This window comes from Ranitomeya imitator, chromosome 6 (assembly GCF_032444005.1).
Source record: "Ranitomeya imitator isolate aRanImi1 chromosome 6, aRanImi1.pri, whole genome shotgun sequence".
NCBI classification, from domain to species: Eukaryota; Metazoa; Chordata; class Amphibia; order Anura; family Dendrobatidae; genus Ranitomeya; species Ranitomeya imitator.
This window is the reverse complement of record NC_091287.1, coordinates 241,232,744-241,258,820: the sequence shown is the minus strand read 5'-3', so window position 1 is coordinate 241,258,820 and position 26,077 is coordinate 241,232,744. Positions and strand designations below refer to the sequence as shown.

At 45.0% G+C, this 26,077-nt stretch overlaps 1 protein-coding gene across 2 annotated transcripts in view; it reads left to right on the top strand.

Moving 5' to 3' along the window:
• PDCD6 (programmed cell death 6) overlaps positions 1 to 25,476 on the top strand; it is a 36,722-nt gene extending 11,246 nt beyond the window's left edge. The window contains exons 2-6 of one of the 2 annotated variants that reach the window (XM_069730523.1): positions 7,733 to 7,794; positions 15,998 to 16,042; positions 21,289 to 21,441; positions 23,374 to 23,483; positions 25,119 to 25,476. In XM_069730523.1, coding sequence (XP_069586624.1) covers positions 7,733 to 7,794; positions 15,998 to 16,042; positions 21,289 to 21,441; positions 23,374 to 23,483; positions 25,119 to 25,217 — 469 coding nt within the window. In that variant the 3' untranslated portion in view covers positions 25,218 to 25,476. Of the gene's footprint in view, positions 1 to 7,732; positions 7,795 to 15,997; positions 16,043 to 21,288; positions 21,448 to 23,373; positions 23,484 to 25,118 lie in introns of both variants that reach the window. The other variant, XM_069730522.1, reaches the window with a different exon arrangement.
• The last annotated feature ends 601 nt before the right edge of the window (positions 25,477 to 26,077 follow it).

Here is a 26,077-nt window from a genome sequence, read left to right as displayed (position 1 = left end):
TTGCATTTGATAATATAAAGACTATACATATTATATTTAGTTTAGTTTTATTTGAGCAAAAAAGCGCTGAAACAATGAATCATTTTGTATATATTTTAAATAGAGAATTAGACATTTTAGAGCAAGGTACCGCTGTGAGTATTTGTGTCTAAGGCCTCAAGCACATTAGCGAAAAAAAATTGCACGAAAATTGCACAGTTCTGCCCTAGTCCATGAGTTCTGCCCTTGTCCATCAGCCTCATCACTACAGTTTCGGACAGTCTCTCCCCTCTGGGATGACTGGGGTCCTTGCCAAGATATGGGAGGACATTACAGATGTACTTTGATGTACTTGTTATTATTCAAAGATCTGATAATTAAAACGTACTTTGTTCGTGTGAAAACCCCTTTAAGCAGGAACATACCACAGCAGCTTGGGGCCAAGGTACCTGGTTGTGGGTGCCAGTGAGGCAATGTCTGCCAGTTGCAGCTGGAACTAAACTACTTCCAACGTACCCACAAGACGACCGTGGCAGGTATATACATCACACCAGCTATTGATTACAGTCCTGTAGTGCCCCCGTCAGTGTGACCATCAGTGTGCAGTGCTCCACCAGAGCTGTGAAGGATGGTGACCCCAACCACACTCACAGGGTCTGTCATGTCTTCATTCACCTGAGAAGCAAACATGGGGACGGAGTACCTTTCTGGTGTAGAATATTGTAATATGAGAAGAGCAGGTTATGTGTATACGTGGCTGTAACATACCACTGTTCTGACTAAACACAGCCTTGCTGGAGCTCTATGTAGCAGTGGATGATCTCTGCCGTTAGTTCTGGTTCCCACTCGCTCTGGCCACGCACACACGGGTCTACGCTGAGTCATCTCGTCTTGGCCAGTTACTCTCCTCCGTACAAAGAAGGCTTTGAGGCAGCCGGCCGCCCTGGAATGTCACTTTTTCCAGGTGTGTGCTGTACGCTCGGGCACTATTTGTCATGGGCTGTGATGTCACGGATGGAGCTCCGCTCTGCAACACTCAGCTGCTTGTCTGTGGGGAGTCCACCACAAGTTCTATGGTTTCATTTCTAAATCTGCTCCTACTATATTCTCCTCTGGGGCGCGGACTCTGTCATGTTAGGCTATGCGCACACGTTGCAGATTTTGCTGCAGATCCGCCGCTGCAGGTCCACAGCAGTTTCCCATGCGTTTACAGTACATGTTAACCTATGGGAAACAAAATCCGCAGTGCACATGCTGTGGAAAAAAACGCGCGGAAACGCAGCGGTTTACATTCCGCAGCATTTCAATTCTTTGTGCGGATTCCACAGCGGTGTACACCTGCTCCATAATAGGAATCCGCCGGTGTAAAACCACAGGTAAAACGCAGTGCCTTTTACCTGCTGATTTATGAAATCCGCAGCGGAAAAATCCGCGGAGCTCAAAAATCCATGTGCACATAGCCTTATTACTGCTATGACATGCTGTGCTTTTACTTGTGTATTTCATCTTGGTAAGACCCCCTCAGTGCACAGAACAGCAGATGGAATGATTGTTCGGATTAGATCACTGGGGCCTATCACCTGGGGCCTCGTCACACTGTATCGTGTCGTAGGCGCATGGTGGGATGGAGAGTAGAATGGCTGCATCAGACGCTGGAATTTCTCTCCACAGGACCTATTCTTTTCTAACTACATAATTTAGGTCACTGTAGATAAATCTTTATTTTGTACTAGATGGTGGCCCGATTCTAACGCATCGGGTATTTTAGAATATGCATGTCCGCGTAGTATATTGCCCAGCCCGCGTATGTCACAGGTTAAAACATAAAAAATAAACATATACTCACCTTCCGATCCGAGGGCCCCTTGTAGTTCTGTCGCCTGTGCACGGTGCAACTTCCGGTCCCAGGGTGTGATGACGTCGCGGTCACATGACCATGAAGTCATGGCAGGTCCTTGTCGCATACCATCCTTAGCACTGGAACCTGCCGCTTGTATGGAGCGGTCACCGGAGCATCGCGAAAGGTGAGTATATGACTAGATGGTGGCCTGATTCTAACGTATCGGGTATTCTAGAATATGCATGTCCACGTAGTATATTGCCCAGCTACGTAGTATATTGCCCAGTCACGTACTATATTGCCCAGTCACGTACTATATTGCCCAGTCACGTACTATATTGCCCAGTCACGTACTATATTGCCCAGCCACGTAGCATATTGCCCAGCCACGTAGCATATTGCCCAGCCACGTAGCATATTGCCCAGCCACGTAGTATACAGCACAGAGCCACGTAGAATATTGTCCAGCCACGTATGTCACAGGTTAACAAATAAACATACTCATCTTCTGATCCGAGAGCCCCTTGTAGTTATGTCGCCTGTTCGCCAGCTTCCGGTCCCAGGGTGTGATGACGTCGCGGTCACATGACCGTGACGTTATGGAAGATCCTTCTCGCGCAGGACCTGTGATGACGTCGCGGTCACATGACCGTGACGTCATGGAAGGTCCTTGTCCCATACCATCTTTAGCACCGGAGTGTCGCGAGGAGCGGGAAAGGCGCCGGAGGGTGAGGATATGATGATTTTTTATTTTTTTTGTTATTTTTAACATTAGATCTTTTTACTATTGACGCTGCATAGGCAGCATCAATAGTAAAAACTTGTTCATACAGGGTTAATAGCGGCGGTAACGGAGTGAGTTAAGGTACCGTCACACTAAGCGATGCTGCAGCGATACCGACAACAATCCGGATCGCTGCAGCGTCGCTGTTTGGTCGCTGGAGAGCTGTCACACAGACAGCTCTCCAGCGACCAACTATGCCGGTAACCAGGGTAAACATCGGGTTACTAAGCGCGGCCCTGCGCTAAGTAACCCGATGTTTACCCTGGTTACCAGCGAAGACATCGCTGAATCGGCGTCACACACGCCGATTCAGCGATGTCAGCAGAAAGTCCAGCGACGAAATAAAGTTCTGGACTTTCTGCAGCGACCAACGACATCACAGCAGGATTCTGATCGCTGCTGTGTGTCAAACTGAACGATATCGCTAGCCAGGACGCTGCAACGTCACAGATCGCTAGCGATATCGTTTAGTGTGACGGTACCTTTAGACAATTATATAGTAGATGTTAAATCATGTAGTACTCCCAGCTTGTTCTAGTTAGTCACCAGATGTGTTTGCTGTAGATTAGGGGGGCGCTTCTTGGTGACATATTGGGGAGCCAGATGTCAGCGTGTACATGAGCTCTGACTGTCATTCCTGTGATAGTGAGATCACAAGTGTATGAATCACCCAGCCCCACACATAATAGCCTTGTCTATCACACAAGGCTATTCTTCCTCATTCCTCACATTCGCTTTCATGTTGACATCACAAAGACACAGTGCAGCCCATGGTATATTCCTCGCCGTCACCCGACAACTTTCCAGACAAAATGTGTGATCGTACCGAGATACTTAAATATTATAACTTCCAGCGTACACCGCTAGTGTTTGGCGATGCTTATGAGAATGATTGCACTGTAATACAGGAGCCACAGTGTTTGGCGGTCTGTACCTGTCCCCATTGATTACACCTTACTTCTACAGGGTAAAACAGCTGCTGATTGAAGAAAATCAGATAATCCATATAGCAGAGAAGGTCCCCACCCCCATTCCTCACAGAGAATGCAAATTGTTCCTAAATGAATATATATACCGTGTGTATAAAAAATATATATATATATATATATATATATATATATATATATATATATATATATATATATATATATCTATCTATCTAGTCTTTTCCGGCATATAAGACGACCCCCAACTTTTCCAGTTAAAATATAAAATCTTCTCAAAAGTCGGGGGTTGTCTTATATGCCGGGTGTCGTCTTATAGGGTGGGTGCGGAGCAATTTGCGGTCGACGTATATAGTGGGGGGAGTGGTCCCGATGACGAGGTGAAGGAGCTCCTGACCAGGAAGATGTAAGTGAAGCAAACTGTCAGCGTCTGGGATGCCAGGGGTATGCAAATAAGAGAGAGAGCGGTGCTGTGCCTAGAAAAACACTCCTCTTTCACTCATCTGGCTCGCCCTTGTATCCTATTATCTCCTTCTCTGCCTCACTTACACCTTCCCGGTGAGGCGCCCCCTCACCTCGTCATTGGGGTCACTCCCCCCACAATATGCGGCGACCGTAGATTACTCCGCACCTGCCCTATAAGACGACACCTGGCGTATAAGACGATACCTGACTTTTGAGAAGATTTTCAGGGGTTAAAAAGTAGTCTTATACGCCAGAAAATACAGTATATATATATATATATACAGTTAGGGCCAGAAATATTTGGACAGTGACACAATTTTCGCGAGTTGGAAAATGCATGCCACCACATTGGATTTGAAATGAAACCTCTACAACAGAATTCAAGTGCAGATTGTAACATTTAATTTGAAGGGTTGAACAAAAATATCTGATAGAAAATGTAGGAATTGTACACATTTCTTTACAAACACTCCACATTTTAGGAGGTCAAAAGTAATTGGACAAATAAACATAACCCAAACAAAATATTTTTATTTTCAATATTTTGTTGCAAATCCTTTGGAGGCAATCACTGCCTTAAGTCTGGAACCCATGGACATCACCAAACGCTGGGTTTCCTCCTTCTTAATGCTTTGCCAGGCCTTTACAGCCGCAGCCTTCAGGTCTTGCTTGTTTGTGGGTCTTTCCGTCTTCAGTCTGAATTTGAGCAAGTGAAATGCATGCTCAATTGGGTTTAGATCTGGAGATTGACTTGGCCATTGCAGAATGTTCCACTTTTTGGCACCCATGAACTCCTGGGTAGCTTTGGCTGTATGCTTGGGGTCATTGTCCATCTGTACTATGAAGCGCCGTCCAATCAACTTTGCAGCATTTGGCTGAATCTGGGCTGAAAGTATATCCCGGTACACTTCAGAATTCATCCGGCTACTCTTGTCTGCTCTTATGTCATCAATAAACACAAGTGACCCAGTGCCATTGAAAGCCATGCATGCCCATGCCATCACGTTGCCTCCACCATGTTTTACAGAGGATGTGGTGTGCCTTGGATCATGTGCCGTTCCCTTTCTTCTCCAAACTTTTTTCTTCCCATCATTCTGGTACAGGTTGATCTTTGTCTCATCTGTCCATAGAATACTTTTCCAGAACTGAGCTGGCTTCTTGAGGTGTTTTTCTATGCTACAACAGTGTCTGGGAGGTGGACTGTGCTTGTATAATGTGAGACTTTGTATAAGAAACACCAGTACTTTGAAGTGTTTATCTTGTACCATTTTCTTTTGGAACTTCTGAAGTTCCACTAAAAGTCTGTAGAGAAAAGCACAAAGTATCCCATATAGTGCTAATAATTGTTCTTTGTAAGGCTAGAGTCACACTATCATATTTTCTCTTATCTGACAGTCTGTCCGTTTAGCATAAAGGCATCCCATGCACCCATTGTACTTGGCCATGCAAGTCTTTAAAGGTACTGTCACATTAAGCGACGCTGCAGCGATATAGACAACAATGCCGATCGCTGCAGCGTCGCTGTGTGGTCGCTGGAGAGCTGTCACACAGACAGCTCTCCAGCGACCAACGATACCGAAGTCCCCTGGTAACCAGGGTAAACATTGGGTTACTAAGCGCAGGGCCGCGCTTAGTAACCCGATGTTTACCCTGGTTACCATTGTAAATGTAAAAAAAAAAAAACCGTACATACTTACATTCCGGTGAAAATAGAGAAAATGAGCAGATTGACACCAATCTCCAGTTGTTTCTTTATGAATATCTGCCCATGTGAAAGGGCACTTAATCTCACAAACATTAGCCGATTTCATAGAACAAGGGAGAGATGGTCGCCATGAAGCTACCAAGAATCCCTAGTTTCTGGCCGGCGGTATCAGAGAGGAGATACCGGGTGATTCCCTCCTGGCAGACACATAGCAGAACTGTGAGCCTTGGGAGACCCGGCGCAGGAGGACATGAAGTCTTGGCATTGTTCACTGCTTAGTTGTGCTTAACATAGCTGTATTTTGTAAATGCAGTTTGTAATAGTGTTGTAACATGGTTGCCAGGAAGTGGGTTACTGTAAGTTTCCAAAACTGGTGTGTTAACGCCTTCATTATTATATATGCCACTACAATATTTACATTAAAGCACATACCACAACAGAATCAGTGGCACCACAGCTCTAGAGTGGCCGCTGCCAGGTACTGCAGGTCCTCCTCCATGATCTTCATCACCTGACAATTAAAGGGAATCTAACACCCCTGGGATGTGTGACCTATTAATATGGGCATACAGGTGATAGAAATGTTACACTAGTCCTACCTGTATGCCTCATATTAGCGGTCTTGTTATTGAGAAATCATATTTTATTTATACTAATGATTTCTTCCAGGCTCCTGGGCATGCAATGCCTGGAAGAAATCTCTGCCTCCGGACTTCATTTGCGTACCACCCCCCTCCCATCCCCGTGCCCTGTGACATGTAATAGAGGCTCCGTACTCCTGCACCTGTAATAGAGTGATTATACAGTACCTATTCCCCCCTTCTAGGGGCATTGCTTTCAGCGTTCTGATCGGATGCCGGCGAGTCACTTCTGCTTCCATTGCAGTGACTTCCGGCATGCGTTGGATAAGGTGCGTTCCCCACCATGTATACATGGGTGACAGGGGCATCCGAAACTGTGTGGTTCCTAGCTATGCAGGGAGGATGGAAGCGGGGAGAGAACCTGGTCGCCACGCATGGTTGTGCCTGCGCAGAAGAACGCAGACTCTACAACCTTGCCATAAAACATTAAATGCTCAAAATAGACACATAGTATGTGTTAGAACCACACTCTATTAAATGCAAGTGCATTTGTTTCACCTGATTTGCAGGCCACGCAAGCCCGAATGGCAGCTGTCTCCCACCCCAACGCTCTTCGCCTATTCCAGGGGCGTTGGACCACTTTATCAATGTTGCCTTGTGGTGATCTCACTGGTGTCCTTTTGGTGAAAAGAGGCCATGTATTTGATTCAGTTCGTGTCCTTGTAGGGGACCTTGCTCCTTATCTGAGGCATTTCTGTGGGTTACTTTTGCAGTTCCGTGAATCAAAGAAGTCAGCACTGTCAATCAATGAAGCCATGGCTGAGCAGCAGGAAAGCTTCTGGGGATATCACAGCTCCTCTCACCAGGCACCTAATCCACATATGCACCTAAAGAACCACCGAGAGGGTGGCTTCATGGAGGATGCTCAGTTTAACCCACAGCTATCTGCAGACCAGAAAGCCTAGCTGCATTCACTAGAAAGCTCAGGAGGAACGAACAAGCCCTTCACAACATGGACACTGGGCGCCGTTGTATTATAAACCCAGAGTGAGATATATATTTCAGCATGAGATGGATGAGATGCTGAGTTTAGGTGTAGCTCAGAAGTCTCAATGCTGGGGTCTCCCCTTTAGTCCTGATCCCCTGCTTCTAAATGTACCCACCACCTTGAAGAGGGAAAGTTCTAGCCGGATTGTTTTTCCCAATCTCCCAGGGCAGGCGTCTGTCTGGCCTATCACAACAGCACGCAGTGGCAGAGAAATGTGTGGTGTGGATGTGTGGAAAGCCGGTGGGGTGCGCTTAGCGTAATGTCGGGCTATTGTGATAGGTGAGCGTGAAACGCAGAATAACCCTCCGCAGTGCGCGGTGTTTGTAGCGGCCGTCTGCAGTTATATATCCCAAGTAATATCCGATCTTCTTTCCTATCATTTACAGGGTGGACACAGACAACAGCGGCATAATATCGGACAATGAACTGCAGCAAGCTTTATCCAATGGTGAGGAAACATTGCGTGTGATCCTACCATGGACATTATGTAATTTTATGTTTTAAGGATTATTAGATCATTCTGTGAATTCCTTCTGCATCTTTTTAATTTGTTGAAGAAAAATACCCAGGACAAAACCTGTTTCTTTATGCAGAATGAAGTGAGCTGCTCATTTTCTGCACTTTTAGCCATGTTTGGACTTGCAGCCAAGCACTCTGGGCTCACTGACCTGTTGGTTAGAAAATAAGACCATGCCCAAGTTGACACAACGGAGCACTGTGCCTGGAAGAAAAACCTGGCTGTGCTTGGTTCCAAGTGAGGTGGAAGGTTCTGTTTTCCATTACACAGACGTTTTAGTTATGGAAGGAAATAGCTCATCCAAACCAGCCATGATGACGGTGTCCTGATGAAGAGCCCCTTCACTGTGGGTTACTTCATCAGTGTAGCCCTTTGTTTATATATAGACACCCGGCTTACGGTTCACGGGCACCACCATGTAGCCCATCAGTGCAGGAAGAGAATGTTAGGTGCCAAGGATAGGGCCCTGTATAGTGTCCTTATAGTGCTGGATCCCCATGTTACAACCACCATCTTATTTATGAATATTTGCCATTTTTCAACAGCAATAGTGACAAAAATGTTCAACTAATTCATCCATCACTATGAAAATAAATGCCAGGTCATCAGCCTTTCTTGTTCATCAGGCTGGTGAATATTTGTCTTTTTTAATGTATAAATGTTTTTGTTTTGTTCTTAACATGGATCAGATATTCTCTTTAATGAGCTTATCTCCTTTTTTTTCTAAAAGTTGATGTTGAAAGGCTTATTTTTTTCTAATTCACAATTTTTGACTATGAACATTGATTTAATATCTCACCCTCACAATCTCTCAGACGCTTGTTTGTTTAGTAAATTGAAAGCATTAAGCTACTTACTGGTAGCGGCATTTTTCGGAGGCCCATGACAGCACACGAGAGAGGGGATCCGCCCTTCAGGAACAGGAAACCTACAGATACAAAAGGGCGGCACCTCTCCCCATGCATCAGTTGTATTTCAGAGCTTGAGAGGACTACCGCGATTAGTGGTACACAAATATACATTATATACAGTTTATATACAAAACAATCCTATTGTATCGAACTAGATACCACTCGTGAAATCTATCATTATATACACTATAGGAAGTGCTACCCCCACGTGAATAGGGAGGGAACTAAGGGTGCTGTCATGGGCCTCCGAAAAATGCCGCTACCAGTAAGTAGCTTAATGCTTTATTCGGACTCCCATGACAGCACACGAGAGATTTACAGAGATGTAAGCTACCTTAGGGAGGGACTATAGATTGTAGCACCCTTAACCCAAAGGAAAGATCAGAGGAGGACCCCAAATCCAACCGATAGTGTTTAAAGAAAGTGGAAGGGGATGACCATGTGGCCGCCTTACATATCTGCTCCACTGACACTCCAGATCTTTCCGCCCAGGATGACGCCATGGCCCGGGTGGAATGTGCCTTTAGATTCTGCGGAGCTGGCCCCCCACCTGCTGTATAAGCTAGAGAGATAGTTTCCCTAATCCATTTAGCCAGTAAATATTTTGATACTCTAAACCCTTTCTTTGGACCCTGGAAGGAAAGAAGCAGAGCCCCATCTTTCTTCCAATTATCAGTAGCTGAAATATACTGAAGAAGAGATCTCCTGACGTCTAACGTATGAAGCTCCTGCTCTTTAGGATTAAGGTACCTTCACACATAACGATATCGTTAACGATATCGTTGCTATTTGTGACGTAGCAACGATATCGTTAATGAAATCGTTATGTGTGACAGCGACCAACGATCAGGCCCCTGCTGGGAGATCGTTGGTCGCTGAAGAAAGTCCAGAACTTTATTTCGTCGCTGGACTCCCTGGAGACATCGCTGGATCGGCGTGTGTGACACCGATCCAGCGATGTCTTCACTGGTAACCAGGGTAAACATCGGGTAACTAAGCGCAGGGCCGCGCTTAGTAACCCGATGTTTACCCTGGTTACCATGCTAAAAGTAAAAAAAAACAAACACTACATACTTACCAACCGCTGTCTGTCCTCCAGCGCTGTGCTCTGCTTCTCTGCTCTCCTCCTGTACTGGCTGTGAGCCGGAAAGCAGAGCGGTGACGTCACCGCTCTGCTTTCCGGCTCCCAGACAGTACAGGAGGAGAGCAGAGAAGCAGAGCGCAGCGCTGGAGGACAGACGGCTGTAGGTAAGTATCTAGTGTTTGTTTTTTTTTACTTTTAGCATGGTAACCAGGGTAAACATCGGGTTACTAAGCGCGGCCCTGCGCTTAGTTACCCGATGTTTACCCTGGTTACCGGCATCGTTGGTCGCTGGAGAGCGGTCTGTGTGACAGCTCTCCAGCGACCAAACAGCGACGCTGCAGCGATTCGGATCGTTGTCGGTATCGCTGCAGCGTCGCTAAATGTGAAGGGGCCTTTAGAGGGATTAGGAATAAAGGACGGCAAAACTATCTCCTGTGATCTATGGAAACGTGTCGCCACCTTTGGTAGATATGCTGGGTCTGGTCTAAGGACTACTCTGTCTGACAAGATTTCAGTGTATGGAGGAGCTCTGGAAAGCGCTTGTATATCCCCTATCCTGCGAGCTGAGGTTATGGCAATCAGGAAGGCTGTTTTGAGTGTCAACATTTTGATCGAGGCCTCCTGCAGAGGTTCAAAGGGGGGTTTAGTGAGGGAGGACAGAACTAAATTTAAATCCCATGGAACTGTTCTGTCTTTATGCACTGGTGTGGATCTACTAACTGCCTTAATAAACCTTGCTATCCAGTAGTTATTAGCTATATTACAGGAAAACAGGGCACCTAAAGCTGAGACCTGTACTCTAAGGGTACTAGGAGAGAGTTTTAACTCAAACCCCTTTTGTAGGAACTCTAAGATTTGTTGTATTGGCACCCCGTCTTGGATGTTAAATTTTGAACAAGTCAAGAACTTTCTCCAAGTCCTAGAGTAGATTCTCGTAGTTATTTGCTTTCTACTCTTTAGGAGTGTCTCTACTAAGTTTGGAGAGAAGCCTTTCCCCACTAATAGTGACCGTTCAAACTCCATGCCGTCAAATGGAGCCCCGCCACTTGTGGATGGGAGATCGGTCCCTGAGAAAGTAAGTTCGGGATCTCTGGCAGTACCCAGGGGACCGCTACGGACATTGTCTTGAGCCAGGCAAACCAGGTTCTTCTGGGCCAAAAGGGGGCGATAAGGATGACTTTCGCTCGATCCTCCCTGATTTTCCTCACCACTAGAGGTATCAGGTTCAATGGTGGGAAAGCATAGGCCAGTGGAAAATCCCATTTTATCAGAAACGCGTCCACCGCCAGGGGATTCTCCCTGGGATTTAGGGAGCAAAAAAGTTTTACTTTTCTGTTGTTTCTGGTGGCGAATAGATCCACCACTGGTTGACCCCATCTGCGGACGACAAGATTGAAAATGTCCTCGTTGAGAGACCACTCTCCCTGTTTTAACACATTTCGGCTGAGGAAATCTGCTGCCACATTTTCTTTTCCTTTGATGTGAAGAGCTGTCAAAGATAGAAAATTGAGCTCTGCCACCTGGAACAACCGATCCGTGATCTGCATTAAAGTTTCGGAACGAGTTCCCCCTTGCCGGTTTATGTAAGCGACCGCCACTCTGTTGTCCGACAGAATTCTGACGTGCTGGCCCTGCAGATATACGAGGAATTTTTTAACAGCTAATTCAACCGCCAACAACTCTCTTTGATTTGATGAGAATGTTGTGAAGGGTTCCCACTGTCCCTGGACCACCATGTCCCCCATATAGGCTCCCCACCCTGAAGAGCTGGCATCCGTGGTTATCACGTGGGTGACATCCACCATCCAGGGAACCCCTGCTGATAAATTCTGTTTATCTAGCCACCATCTAAGGGAATTCAATGTTATCGGCCTCAACGTCAATTTCCCATTCAATGCGCCTCTTAAGGCTCTGTCATGGAACAGGACTTCTTTTTGCAGGGACCTGGTGTGGAACTGAGCCCACTTAACTGCTGGAATGCAAGATGTGAGTGACCCAAGTAGAGACATTGCTTGTCTAAGTGTCATGGAAGGTGTATTGATTGCTCTTAATACAAAACTCTGAATTTGGTCTATTTTCTCTATAGGGAGGAGACACTGCTGTGTCACTGAATTCAACATTAACCCCAGGAATTTTTGAACATTTAGGGGCTGTAATTTCGATTTTTCAAAGTTTATGATCCAACCCAACCGTTCTAGTTTGGTTTTAGCAATCTCCCATTGTGACAGACAATGATCTACCGAGTTACCTACAATGAGGAAATCGTCTAAGTAGGGGATTATAAGGACATTTGACTCCCTTAAATGCGCCATGACTTCCGCAATTATTTTAGTAAACACCCTAGGTGCCGAGGTGATCCCAAAAGGGAGCGCTCTGAATTGAAAATGTTGAATCCTACCCCCCATTAGTATCGCTACCCTCAGGTATCGTTGGAAATCAGCATGAATGGGTACATGATAGTAGGCATCTTTCAAATCCACTACTACCATGAAACAGTTGTTGAAAAGCATTTTTATTGCCGAATTGATGGACTCCATTTTGAAAGTATGTTTCACCAAAAACTTATTGAGACCCTTAAGATTTATAATGGTCCTGTAAGATTTATCAGGCTTCTGGATTAGGAACAGGGGAGAGTAAAACCCTTTCCCTGCCTGAGAATACGGCACTTCTACCAAAACATTTTTGGAGCAAAGAGTCCTCACTTCCTCTTCTAGGGCGAATTGTTCAGTGGGAGATGAGCGCCAGGGTGTTAAACTAAATTTGTCCTGTGGAATATGAACAAATTCCAGCTTGAGACCATGGGAAACAGTGTCTTTTATCCAAACGCTGTTTGTGATTTTCGACCACTCTGCCGAGAATTGCAATAGTCTCCCTCCCACTGGAATTGCCAGTCATTGGTCTTGTTTTTTATTTTCCGTCTGGTTACGGCGAAACATGAGACCTGTACCTCGTTTTCGCCTATCCTCCCATCTGGGACGATCTCTCCCTGGTGAAAAGGCGCGCTTTCCTCCCCGGTTGAACCTTCTTTTGTTGAAGGGACGACGGTATGGATTGAACAGGTTGGGAAACTTTTTCTTATCATCTCCTGCTTTCTCCAGGAGTTCATCCAGGGTAGGCCCAAATAAATACTCGCCTTTACAAGGGATAGCGCAGAGCTTTGCTTTTGCCTGCATATCCCCCGGCCAGCATTTCAGCCATAGGGCTCTCCTTGCAGCATTAGAAAGTCCTGCTGCTCTAGCTGCCAACTTTACGGAGTCAATTGAGGAGTCTGATAAAAAAGCCGCCCCCTCCTGGATTACAGGTAATGCTGCGAGTATGGAATCTCTAGAGGCCCCTTGCTTTAATTGGGTCTCCAACTGGTCCAGCCAGACCATCATTGACCTTGCCGTGCAGGTTGAAGCTACCGCAGGTCTTAAGGAGCCAGCTGCCATTTCCCAGGTCCCCTTTAGGAAGGTATCCACTTTCCTATCCAGGGGGTCTTTAAGTGTTCCCATATCTTCAAATGGGAGAGAAGATCGTTTAGCTACCTTGGCAATTGCTGCATTCAGCTTTGGTGCTTTCTCCCAGTTACCTACTGCTGGGTCATCAAAAGGGTACCGACGTTTTTGCGCAGGTGGTAAGGAGCCTTTTCTCTCCGGTTTTCTCCACTCCCTATTAATAAGATCTTGTATTTTCTCATTTAAAGGAAACACTCTGCGCTTTTTCTGCTCCAATCCACTGAACATCATTTGTTCTTTGGATAGTTGAGGCTTGGGTTCCGATATACCCATTGTGCCTCTGACCGCCTTTACCAATTTGTCTATTCTTTCTAGGGGTAGGCAAAACCGAGCAGCGTCTTCTTCCGAAGAGGAGGATGATGCTGCTGAATCGTCCGATTCTTCAGACTTGTCCTTTTCCACAGATGAATCAGATGCCCACTCAGTTCTCTGCCTAGAACCTCCTGACTGTGAAAGGTTTTTAAAGGACTCCTTAACCTCCATTCTAATCATCTCTTTGAGACTGGCCGTAATAGAGGAGGATTCTTCGGCTACCTACGGGGATAAGTAAGGTAGACTAGAGTGTAAGATCTACATGCTATACTCCCTCCCCTCCTTCCAGAACCTCACCGTCTGCTGGATACAGGGGTCACATAGTTTTTTAGGGTGTGAGTCAGGCAAGGGAACCCCGCAGATGGCACATTCCCTATGCTTCGCCTTACTGACGTGTTTCCTTCCCTGCATAAAACATATGAGGGGACACTAGTCACTAAGTGAACTTTCTCGAAGGTCACTTACCAGTGGCTGCCCCACACCCAGAAGATACCGAAGTACGAGGGGGATCTTTTCTGGCTGACGCTCCAGACCCCTGTCTGGAGGAGCTTCTGCGGCCAGACCCATCGCTCTTTTTCTCACGATCCTTCTCCATGGATTTCTGAGGCACTTCATCCAGCAGCAGAGGCTGCTGATCCTGAACAGACTCCATCTTCAGTTAGGAGACCAGGAGCAAGGATCGCGCTCCTGGAGCCGATATATAGCCCCTCCTTCGGCCAGCGTAATTATGCCGCGCTTGTAGCCACTTTCCACCCCCCCCCTCGCAGCTGCAGGGGATCAGCCGACACCTGAGGGTGATCGGCGCACATTTACCGGTGGGCGCCGCCATCTTGGAGCCCCTGCGCATGCGCAGAAGCTCAGCGACCCGGAAGTCACCGCCGGCTCCGCCCCCCGACGTCACCCCTAGTCCACAGCGCTTCCTGTCAGCGCTGTGAACAGCGTGGAACGCCGAGACCATGCCGGGAGACTCCGAGGGCGCCCCCACAATGCCGCCGACCCCCCAGAGCCCCCCAGCGCCTCAAGGGAGGAGGACCTTTATACATACCACGCGCGGCTTCCGGAGACAGGACACCCCCTGGCGACCGCTCCACGCTGATCAGACACTGCCGTGCAGCCCTGCCAGAGCCACCGTGTCTGCTTCAGGTACTCCGCACCGGCCGAGGTAGGAGACCCCCTCGCTACCCGAATCGGTCCGGCCGGCCTGGAATCTGCTAGCAATCTTCTTGTAGGATCCAGTCCCTCCAGGAACAGGAAACCAACTGATGCATGGGGAGAGGTGCCGCCCTTTTGTATCTGTAGGTTTCCTGTTCCTGAAGGGCGGATCCCCTCTCTCGTGTGCTGTCATGGGAGTCCGAATAAATATCTGTTTTCTAAAAGGGGTTGTCCAGGCTTCGGACAAGTCTGCAGTCACTGTGATCGTGGAGCTCGGAATCCTTTCAGCGTGTGCATTGCACACTGTTGGGATTCTTTGTGTGGCTTGCGAAAGTGACCCGGTCATTTGACCACAAGTATGCCATTTGCATACTTCTGGCCACATTCCGAATACACGTTCAGCTCACTTCAATTGAGAGAGGCCACGAACGTCTGTTAATTGTATAGTCTAGTCTATACTTTTCTATAATGTGACCGCCAGCTCTCCCCGGCAACACTGGAGAATCCTTACAGCATACAGTGTGCACACTGAAAGGGATTCGTAATTCTGCAGTCACATTTTATTCAAAGATCGGACAACCCCTTTAAAGAAATATACAGTATTGCTAATTATTAGTGGTTTACGAGCAGCAAGTAAAATGACTAATCAAAATAAATGAAGAAGCAATGAGGTAAAACATAAACATCTGACACAGAGGAGGAAAAAAAAATCCAAATTGTCATATAGTATACTATAGTTCAGAGTGCTACTTTCTAATATGAGACTGATCTCTTTGCATGGCAAGATTAAAGGGAGTTTGTAGTAGATGGTGCCATATAAAATCTAGTTCCCTTTTCTGATCACTAACTGAGACCTGTTTATTCCTGGAACATCCCTAATACAAGCGCGCCGGAAATCCACCCATTGGTGACCACTGTCACCTGATCATGGGTCACCGATGGGTTGGCATGACAACCAGAGTTCTCCTGCAACCTCCTATGGTTGTCATTGTCGTATTGCTATGAGCACCGCCCAGTGGTCGGTGCTCATAGCAAGTGAGTAATTCTGCTACATACAGGCGATCTAATCATCGCCTGTATGTAGCAGAGCTGATCAGGTTATGACATTGTCATTCATTTACCATATTATCTATGTATTCGGTGCAGTCTGAACACTAAACTCTTCCTTCTCATTTCAGGTACATGGACACCGTTTAACCCCGTCACTGTCAGAGCGATTATTTGTAAGTTGACGCTCACAAATACTTTTTCTCTTCTCCTCACCCTTTTAAGCTACGTTCACACTAGCGTTCGGCTAGTGTGCGTCGCGCTAGCGTCGGGCGACGCAGCGGCGACGCACGCGTCATGCGCCCCTATGTTTAACATGGGGGACGCATGCGTTTTTGCTTGTTGCGTTTTCCGACACGTGCGTCTTTTTTGACGCTAGCGTCGGACCAAGAAAATGCAACAAGTTGCATTTTTCTTGCCTCCGATTTTCGTCCAAAAACGACGCACGCGTCGAAAAACGCAGCGTTTTTGCGTGCGTTTGCACGCGTTTTTCGGTGCGTTGTGCGTCGCGTCGCCGACGCAGCGGCGCACAACGCTAGTGTGAACGTAGCCTTAGTGCAGCATAGACTTCCAGTGACCCAGGAGGCATACTCCTCAATAGATAACTATGTACAGTATTCCCATAGTAACTACAACACAATCCGGTTTTTCAAGCTCTTGTCAGTAAACTGTTGAATATTGAAGAGTGAATAGGTGTGTCAGTGCATGAAATTGTCGCATGGACATTGTGTGTACTATTTCCAGACCTTAGTGGATAAATTGTTCATTGGCTGGCATTATTAGCAGCAATGTGCATAGAAGCGGAGATCACCATCGTACCGTTCAGTTAGGGTATGTTCCCACGGTCCATAAACGCTGCGGGTGGGATGTTGCGTACATCAGCAGCGTCCAACACACAGCGGCCAGATGTTACTGCGTAGTGGATGGGATTTCAAGAAATCCCATGCCCACTGTGCATCCAGAGACGCCCGCGGCTTCCCTGCAGAGACGGACATGCGGCTCGTCTTTTCAGACCGCAGCTTGTCTATTTATGTTGCGTCTCCGCTGTGTAAATTATCCATTCACTATCATTAGATGTGGTAAAACCGATTATCTTTCTAGTCACATGTGTATTAAGTGCGGGAACGCTCATCTTTTTTCTGCAGTGGAGACTTCCAGCACTTGGAAGGTGCAGTCTCGTCAAATGATAACTATATATTTCCATAGTAACTACAACACAATCCGGTTTTTCAAGCTCTTGCCGGTAAACTGTTGAATATTGAAGTGTGTCAGTACATGAAATAGTTGTGTGGATATTATGTCTGTCCTATTTCCATACCTTAATTGAAAGATTTGACATTAGCTGCCATTAATAGCAGGAATGTGCAGTAGGGAAGATCACCATGGTACATTAACCCCTTTCTGACCTCGGACGGGATAGTACGTCCGAGGTCAGAAGCCCCGCTTTGATGCGGGCTCCGGCGGTGAGCCTGCACCAAAGCCGGGACATGCGCCCGTAATAGGCGCGAGCAGAATCGCGATGTGCCCGCGCCTATTAACTAGTTAAATGCCGCTGTCAAACGCAGACAGCGGCATTTAACTACCGCATCCGGCCAGGCGGCCGGAAATGATGTCATCGCCGACCCCCGTCACATGATCGGAGGTCGGCGATGCTTCTCCATTGTAACCATAGAGGTCCTAGAGACCTCTATGGTTACTGATCGCCGGTAGCTGTGAGCGCCACCCTGTGGTCGGCGCTCACAGCACACCTGCAATTCTGCTACATAGCAGCGAACAGCAGATCGCTGCTATGTAGCAGAGGCGATCGTGCTGTGCCTGCTTCTAGCCTCCCATGGAGGCTATTGAAGCATGGCAAAAGTAAAAAAAAAAAAGTTAAAAAAAATGTGAAAAAAATATAAAAGTTTAAATCACCCCCCTTTCGCCCCAATCAAAATAAATCAATAAAAAAAATCAAATCTATACATATTTGGTATCGCCGCGCTCAGAATCGCCCGATCTATCAATTAAAAAAAAAGCATTAACCTGATCGCTAAACAGCGTAGCGAGAAAAAAAATTACATTTTTTTTTGGTCACCGCGACATTGCATTAAAATGCAATAACGGGCGATCAAAAGAACGTATCTGCACCAAAATGCTATCATTAAAAACGCCAGCTCGGCATGCAAAAAATAAGCCCTCAAACGACCCAAGATCATGAAAAATGGAGACGCTACGAGTATCGGAAAATGGCGCAATTTTTTTTTTTTTTTAGCAAAGTTTGGAATTTTTTTTCACCACTTAGGTAAAAAATAACCTGTCAAAACTAAAAAAAAAAAAAAAAAGTTTTTAAAAATATTAAAAAAAAAACAGGTTCAAATCACCCGCCTTTCGCCCCATTCAAAATAAAACAACAAAAAAATTAAATATACACATATTTGGAATCGCCGCGTTCACAATCGCCCGATCTATCAATATATTAAATGAATTAATCCAATTTGTAAGCGGCATAGTGAGGAAAAAAAATCAAAACTCCAGAATAATTTTTTGCTCGCTGCATGATTGCAATAACGGGCGATCAAAAAATTGTATACACACCACCAGCGCGCAAAAAATAAGCCCTCACCCGGCCTCAGATCCTTAGAGATGCTGCGGGTCTCTTAAAATGGCAACTTTTTTTTTTTTTTTTATATACAAACTATGGATTTTGCTTTTCACCACTTAAATAAAAAAGAACCTAGACATGTTTGGTGTCATTGAACTCGTAATGACCTGGAGAATCATAATGGCAGGTCAGTTTTAGCATTTAGTGAACATGGTAAAAAAAAATAAATCCAAAAAAACTATTGGGGAATTGCACTTTTCTTGCAATTTCACCACATTTGGGGAATCCTTTTCCTTTTTTTCCAGTACGCGATATGGTAAAACTAATGGTGCCATTCAAAAGTACAACTTGTACCACAAAAAACAAGACCCCACACGGCCATATTGATGGAAAAATAAAAAAGTTATGGCCTTGGAAAGAAGGGGAGCAAAAAAATGGAAACGCAAAAACGGAAATACCCCTGGTCCTTAAGGGGTTAATAAGTAAGAAACTACCGCAAAAATAATGCTTGAGGCTCTACAGAGGGAGTCCTAGCAATCCCTGTATTTGTTTTGATCAGCCCTGGCCCAACAGTGCAAGGGATGGAGAGGCAGGGATTGTATGGGCATTGCTGAGGCCGCCACGCATGGCTCCGTTATACAGATTGGAGGCTGGATCGCACGGACAACGTCCCGATGGAGCTCGCCCTCTGTCAGCCCTGTTATAACCAAACACATAAAGAGCTCTAATCTGAGAGGTGACCAGGTGTGCCCACGGTGACGCCGGTATTTACAGGGGAACCAACTCAAGGAAGAGCTTGGATTGTGGCATAAACCGTTGTCACATCGCAGGGAATTATAAGTAGTCTTGGCCAATTTCTGTGTCTTGTTCAGTGGTGGTCGGGTTTCATCCTCCCTTACCTCGGCCATGTCTCTGAACACCTTGTACATCTGGGCCCTACAGGGAGGCTGCAGCCCTGGGATATGACAGCACTGGGGGATAATGGGTTCCTGGTCGCTTCATGTTTGATTCTTCTCAAATCTTTGGCCGTAAATGTTTTTTTTTTTTGTTTTTCTTCAACACCTTTTTTGTGTCCCTGTTGACAATTGTAACAACTTCTGTTTGTTCTGTGCTCACGCCCCATTATTTTAGCAATTTCAGAAGTGCTGCATCCCTCTGTAGGACTTTAAGGCTATGTGCACACGTTCAGGATTTCTTGCAGAAATTTCCTGAGCAAAACATTTTCTACAAGAAATCTGCATGCGTTTTTTACGTGGTTTTTTTACGCGTTTTTTTTGTGCGTTTTTGACGCATTTTTTTCCGGAGGTTCCCAATGCATTAAATAGCGGGAAAAACGCAAAAAATCCGCAAAATTAATGAACATGTGGCGTTTTTTTTTACCACAATGTGTTTTTTTTTCACAAAAAAAAACACGCCTCATGTGCACAAAAATTGCAAAATTCATTCTAAATGATGGGATGCATAATGTATGTGGTTTTATAGCGAAAAAACCACAACGTGTGCACACAGCCAAATACTTATTGACTTTTCCAAGTCTGTTAAATCTTTGGTTTTTTTTGGCCCGTTCTGCCTGAGGACAAGGAGCTGCCTAAGGCCATGTTCACACCATCCTTTTTTTCATGCGGAATCGCCGCGATTTTCCCGCTGCGGGTCCGCAGCTGTTTTCCATGCAGGGTACATTACAATGTACCCTATGGAAAACAGGAACTGCTGTGCCCACATTGCGGAAAATCGCGAAAAAAGCCGCGATGAATAGCCGCGGTAAAAAAGAAGTACCATGTCACTTCTTTTTGCGGAACTGCAGCGGTTCTGCACCCATTGACCTCCATTGTGAGGTCAAACCCGCAGTAAAACCCGCAGATGAAAAATATCTGCGGGTTTTACTGCGGTTTGTGGTGCAGAACCGCTGCAGTGTGGCTGCCCCCCGTACTCCGACGCCCCCCCCCCCCTCCCCCGTGCCCTCAGGGGTACGGTTAGGGTATTTTCAGCCATTTTAACCCTAAAAAACTTCCTAGAAAACACACAGACTCTGCATAGAAAACTGCATCAAAAAACGCACCAAAAAAAGGACCTGCGTTTTCTGCCAAGAGCTGCGGTTTTTAGTCCTGAAAAAAAGGAGGGAAATCAGGAACGTGTGAACATAGCCTAATAATTCTGCAGCTGATTGCAGCCCGGACCGTTTCCCAGACATCTGCTTTCCACAGAGGCCACAAACCTCTTTTTATGGCTGCTGTTCCACGACTCCTGCAGCAGCGACTGCCATCAGATTGACAACAAGCCGGCATGCGTTTCTGTATGCCTCCGACATCTAAAACACCCTATGTAAATGAATGTCTGGCACAGAGGAAACGATACAAAATCCCATACTTGCAAGATCTCCTAGAATGGGATAATGCTATGTTCTAGACTTGATTCGTCAGGCCCAGCGCAGGGCTAGTTATCCTTTCTCATGTCCAGCAATGGGGACTGGTGAGTGCAGGACTTGGTGAAGTTGCAGAGGTGGGACAATTCCCCATTAACCATATGACAATAGGAGACATGACCTTTCTGTAAACCCTTACAGGCCTAGTCCTGCTTTCTTATGAGACTTTGCTGGGGGCCTGAGTTCCAGGTTTTTCCATTTCACTTCTGATTGATATAAGGACAAACTCGTGGAGGAAGCTCGATTCATGGTGCGGGTGTATTTAGTCAGAGGTTGTGTGGACTAGATGACACGGTGTCCTCCTAGCTGTGGATATATTCCTCCAACTTGTAGGCTTAATGAATGATGGCTCTTTGGCATTTGCCAAGTGTGATGTTTTGTACATAGTTTTGTTAATGTCCCTTCAATTTATGTTCCAGCCATGTTTGACCGAGATTACAAAGGCGGTGTGAACTTCGCTGAGTTTACTGGAGTCTGGAAGTATATCACGGATTGGCAGAATATATTTCGGACCTACGACAGAGATAATTCTGGGATGATTGACAAGAATGAATTAAAGCAAGCCTTATCAGGTTTTGGTAAATGTTCATTAACATATATTTCATACATACACTACTTCACATATATATATATATATATATATATATATATATATATATATATATATATATATATATATATATATATATATATATATATATATATATATATATATATATATACATTCCGCACAGATTGGCTACAGGACCATACTGTGAGAAGCCATACTGAGTATCTGGAAGCTATCAACCTACAGTGTGGACCTGTAACCATATATATTTTATTAACATAAACCCTTTAATTAAAGAGAAAAACACTATTAAAATTGTACTTGCAGTATGGGTCACCTTTAGGCTATCTGCACCATATTTACAATGTAGGTAATACAAATTCTATTTACATTCACTTGCATGAAACATAAAAGTAGAACTTTAATTGTAGGGTTATCTTTCCTAGCAAAGCAGCCTCTCATCAGGTTAGTGTCATAAACATTTCTCGACCTTATCAATTATAAAATCACAAGATATATGACTGACTGCGAAAGAGAGGAATTGTGTTTTTAAATACAATGCAGCCATCTGCCTGAGAATGGCATGCCATGTGTGCACATTATACACACACACACACACACACACACACACACACACACACACACACACACACACACACACACACACACACACACACACACACACACACACACACACACACCAAAAGTTTGGAAGTTTGGACACACCTTCTCATCTAAAGATTTTTCTATATTCACTGCACAATTGTGAAGTGAAAACCATTCCCGGTGACTACCTCTTGAAGCTCATCAAGAGAATGCCAAGAGTGTGCAAAGCAGTCATCAAAGCAAAAGGTGGCTACTTTGAAGAACCTAGAATACAAGACATAATTTCAGTTGTTTCACACTTTTTTGTTAAGTATATAATTCCACATGTGTTAATTCATAGTTTTGATGCCTTCAGTGGGAATGTACAATTTTCATAGTCATGAAAATACAGAAAAATCTTTAAATGAGATTTTGCATGTTTGTCACACTGAAATGTCTCAGATCGCCAAACAAATTTAAGTATTAGACAAAGATAACACAAGCAAACACAAAATGCAGTTTTTACATGAAGTTCTTTATTATTAAGGGATAAATTAACTGTGGGTTATCACATCTTTGAGAAGCTGAGTTCACATTCCTTAGCCACACCCAGACCTGATTACTGACACACCTTTTCTCCATCAAGAAATCACTTAACTAGGACCTGCCTGACAAAGCGAGGTAGAGGAAAATATCCTCAAAAGCTAGACATCATACCGCCATCCAAAGAAATTCTGGAAAATTACTCCACTAACACCTGCAGAGCAAGACTATGCCCAGGGTGGATTTATGGTGTGTGAACATGAAGACATGTAGGCCTACAAAATTAATAATAATAATCTTTATTTTTATATAGCACTAACATATTCCGCATCGCACACATTATCATCAAACAATGAACATCCCCTAGGAGCAGCCCTCCAGTGTGGAGACACTGCATATGGCAGCTGATATCTCCGCTTCTAGGACCTCATAAATATGAGTTAATGGAGGGCTGGGATTAAATGCATTCTTACTTGAATGTTCTTCACTGAAATTGTGGTAAATGGGAGACGTTTTAACAAATTGGTGGGCAAGGAATGTTAAAATCTTGTTTTTTTTAGCTCAAATCCTCATATGGTGCAATATATCCTTAAAGCATAAATGCACAACACAACGTTGCTTACTGCTGTTTAATTTTTTTCTCACTGTCACAACAACTTGACTGCGTACTGTTGAGCGTTCGGTATTCAACACCTGTCTGAAAAAATGCTCAGGTGATGTTTCTGACCTCCACCATGCTTTACACTGCAGTTGTTTAGGGTTTGTTTGTTTTTTTTTTACTCTAGTAATCAATTTATTTTTTCTCCCCCCAATATTTTATTTGAAGGTTATCGTTTGACGGATCAGTTTTATGATATCCTGATTAGAAAATTTGACAGACAGAGAAGAGGACAAGTTGCATTTGATGATTTTATTCAGTGCTGTATTATTTTGCAGGTGAGTTACATAAACTGCATTATTCTACATTAGTAATGTTTATCTTGAGTGACATCTGTGGCAGAGGCGTTGCTTGGGGAAAAAAAGGATAGGTGAAAAAGGAATTCCACAGATTTTTCTCACAACTTTTCTTCCAACCATGCATGTATCATTTGGCGCTTTTATATTCCACTGTGGTGCCGGTAAAGCCACTGATAGGGTTTTCTGATCCCATAGAATAATGTCGGTTGTGACTCCCAACTTCTTACTTCAGCAGTGTTTTTTACTTGCTGTGAATTGATCCAGATTTGTTCCTCAGAGCTGTATTCTCTGTTCTGTTGCTTCCTGTCTATTTTACTCACCGTATTTTTCGGACTATAAGACGCACTTTTTCCCAAAAAATTTTGGGGGAAAACAGGAGTGCATCTTATAGTTGGAATGTACCATACTTACAGTTAGCGAGGTGGCAGCAGGAGTTGGGCGATTTCTTCCGGTGGTCAGACGCTGCAGGTTGATGATCTCCCTTCCATCCCGCTGCGGCAGGTTCAGAAGGTTCGACAGTGCTCGGTGGTGCCTGGGGCTCCAGTGACATTTTATGAAAGCCTGGAGCCCCGCACTTCCATTGCCTCGATGTAATGGCCGTGGGATGGAGGTGGCGCATGCACAGATTGAGATCTCTGCCACGAGATCTCGTCCTGAAAATGATGGTGGAGCCCCTGCACCGCCGAACCTGCTGCAGCAGTCTGGGTCATATCATCGCCGGACCACCAAACACCCCCTGTGACTCCGCTCCACCAGTGCAGCTGATCACCCTAGGGTAAGCTGAATTCAGGACTCTAAGATGGACCCCCATTTGACGCATTAATTTTTTTTCCCCCATTTTTCCTTCTGAAAATTTGGGTGCGTCATATAGTCTGAAAAATACAGTACTCATTGACTACTTCATGCAGCGGCTGTGTTTTTTTTTAATTTGATTGATAAACTGGAGATGATTTTGCATGTTGTTTCACCCACAAAACATTGCGGCTGCGTAGTGGCTTCTTTTTTTTTTTTTTTTTGCAATACCCGTGCAGTTTTGTGGGTGCAAATAACTAATCTGTAAAATCGCACACCTTTATGTCAGTCAGGTGAAACCACAGCGGCTGCACGCAACTCCCGTTTATGGCTGTTACATACGACACTCCAGGTGTTATCCCTATAACACATTTAGGCTATGTGCACACGCTGAGGAAAGGTGTGCGGATTTTTCCGCACGGATTTACCACGGTTTTTGTGCGGATTCCACCCGCGGTTTTACACATGCCGATTCCTATTGAGGAGTAGGTGGAATCTGCACAAAGAATTGACATGGTGTGTAATGTAAACCGCTGCATTTCCGCGCGGTATTTTCTGCAGCATGTGCACTGCGGATTTTGTTTTCCATAGGTTCACATGGTACTGTAAACTCATGGGAAACTGCTGCCAACCCGCAGCAAAATCCACAGTGTGTGCACATAGCCTTATAAAGTAACAGACGGAGAAATGGTAGCGATTGCTAGTCCTTCACATGTGCCGAAGGTTGGGATATTGCTGTTGTCTGTCACTATGGAGCAGAAATATGGCCGACAAATTAAAATGCTGAGAATTAGATTAGAACTATGGTTTTTTTTTCTCCAGAAATTTACTGATGTTTTCCGACGCCAAGACACAGACCAAGATGGCTGGATACAAGTATCATATGAACAGTATCTTCACATGGTCTTCGGTGTGATATGATGCCACAAGGAAACGCTGGCCCCGATCACCAGAGACTGAATTGCCAAATCTATAGTTTCATAAGTTACTGCAATGTGGCATGAATTCGGTGCTATGGGTTCACCATCTTCTACATTTTTTCTAACATCTTCTACCGATTCTAAGTTGTATATACAAAGAGCTTATTTTTACTGTTTGTTAGTAATAATATTGATCTAGCCATATTTTTATTTGCACCAAACCAGTAGATAACCCAATGTCTTAAAATGATGTCCGTATATATTGTTTGTATTCTTTTGCATGTAGCTTTAGTGTCATTATGTAACTACACTGTGCCATGAAATACTTTCCTTCTGCCAAATGCCTATGTGCATGAATCTGTAGTAAGCATCGCAGTCTACTGAAATGCATGGTTACTGCCTGCAATCTATAGATGTCTTAGGGCAACCGCCCCAATATAAGTAAGGCCCGAAACAAGGTGTCCACACAAAACCTAGCGCACAGCTTTTACTCCAGTAGAATGTCCAATATCACAGGGAAAAAGCCATTTCATAGCAATATTTTGCACAAAACAGGCAAGTAGTATCATAAGTGTAAATAAGCTTGGCTGGGGACTATGCGTCTCCAAGAGGCCATTCCCCAGAGGCTTCTTCCTTGACTGCCAAGGAGATAACTATGTGCATGTATGAGGAGAGACCTGTAAGATCAGGAGCGTGGGGCGGTGAGAAGTCCTTAGGAACCAGCCATGGAATGATCATCCGAGAAGCACAGTCCCTGGCCGACCTTGCTTAGTACGCTGCAGCATCTCAGAGTCAAACGTACATGGCTACAGTAAAGCTGCCGCCTGTGGTTCGGGCGGAATGAATCTGTTAGATTCCATC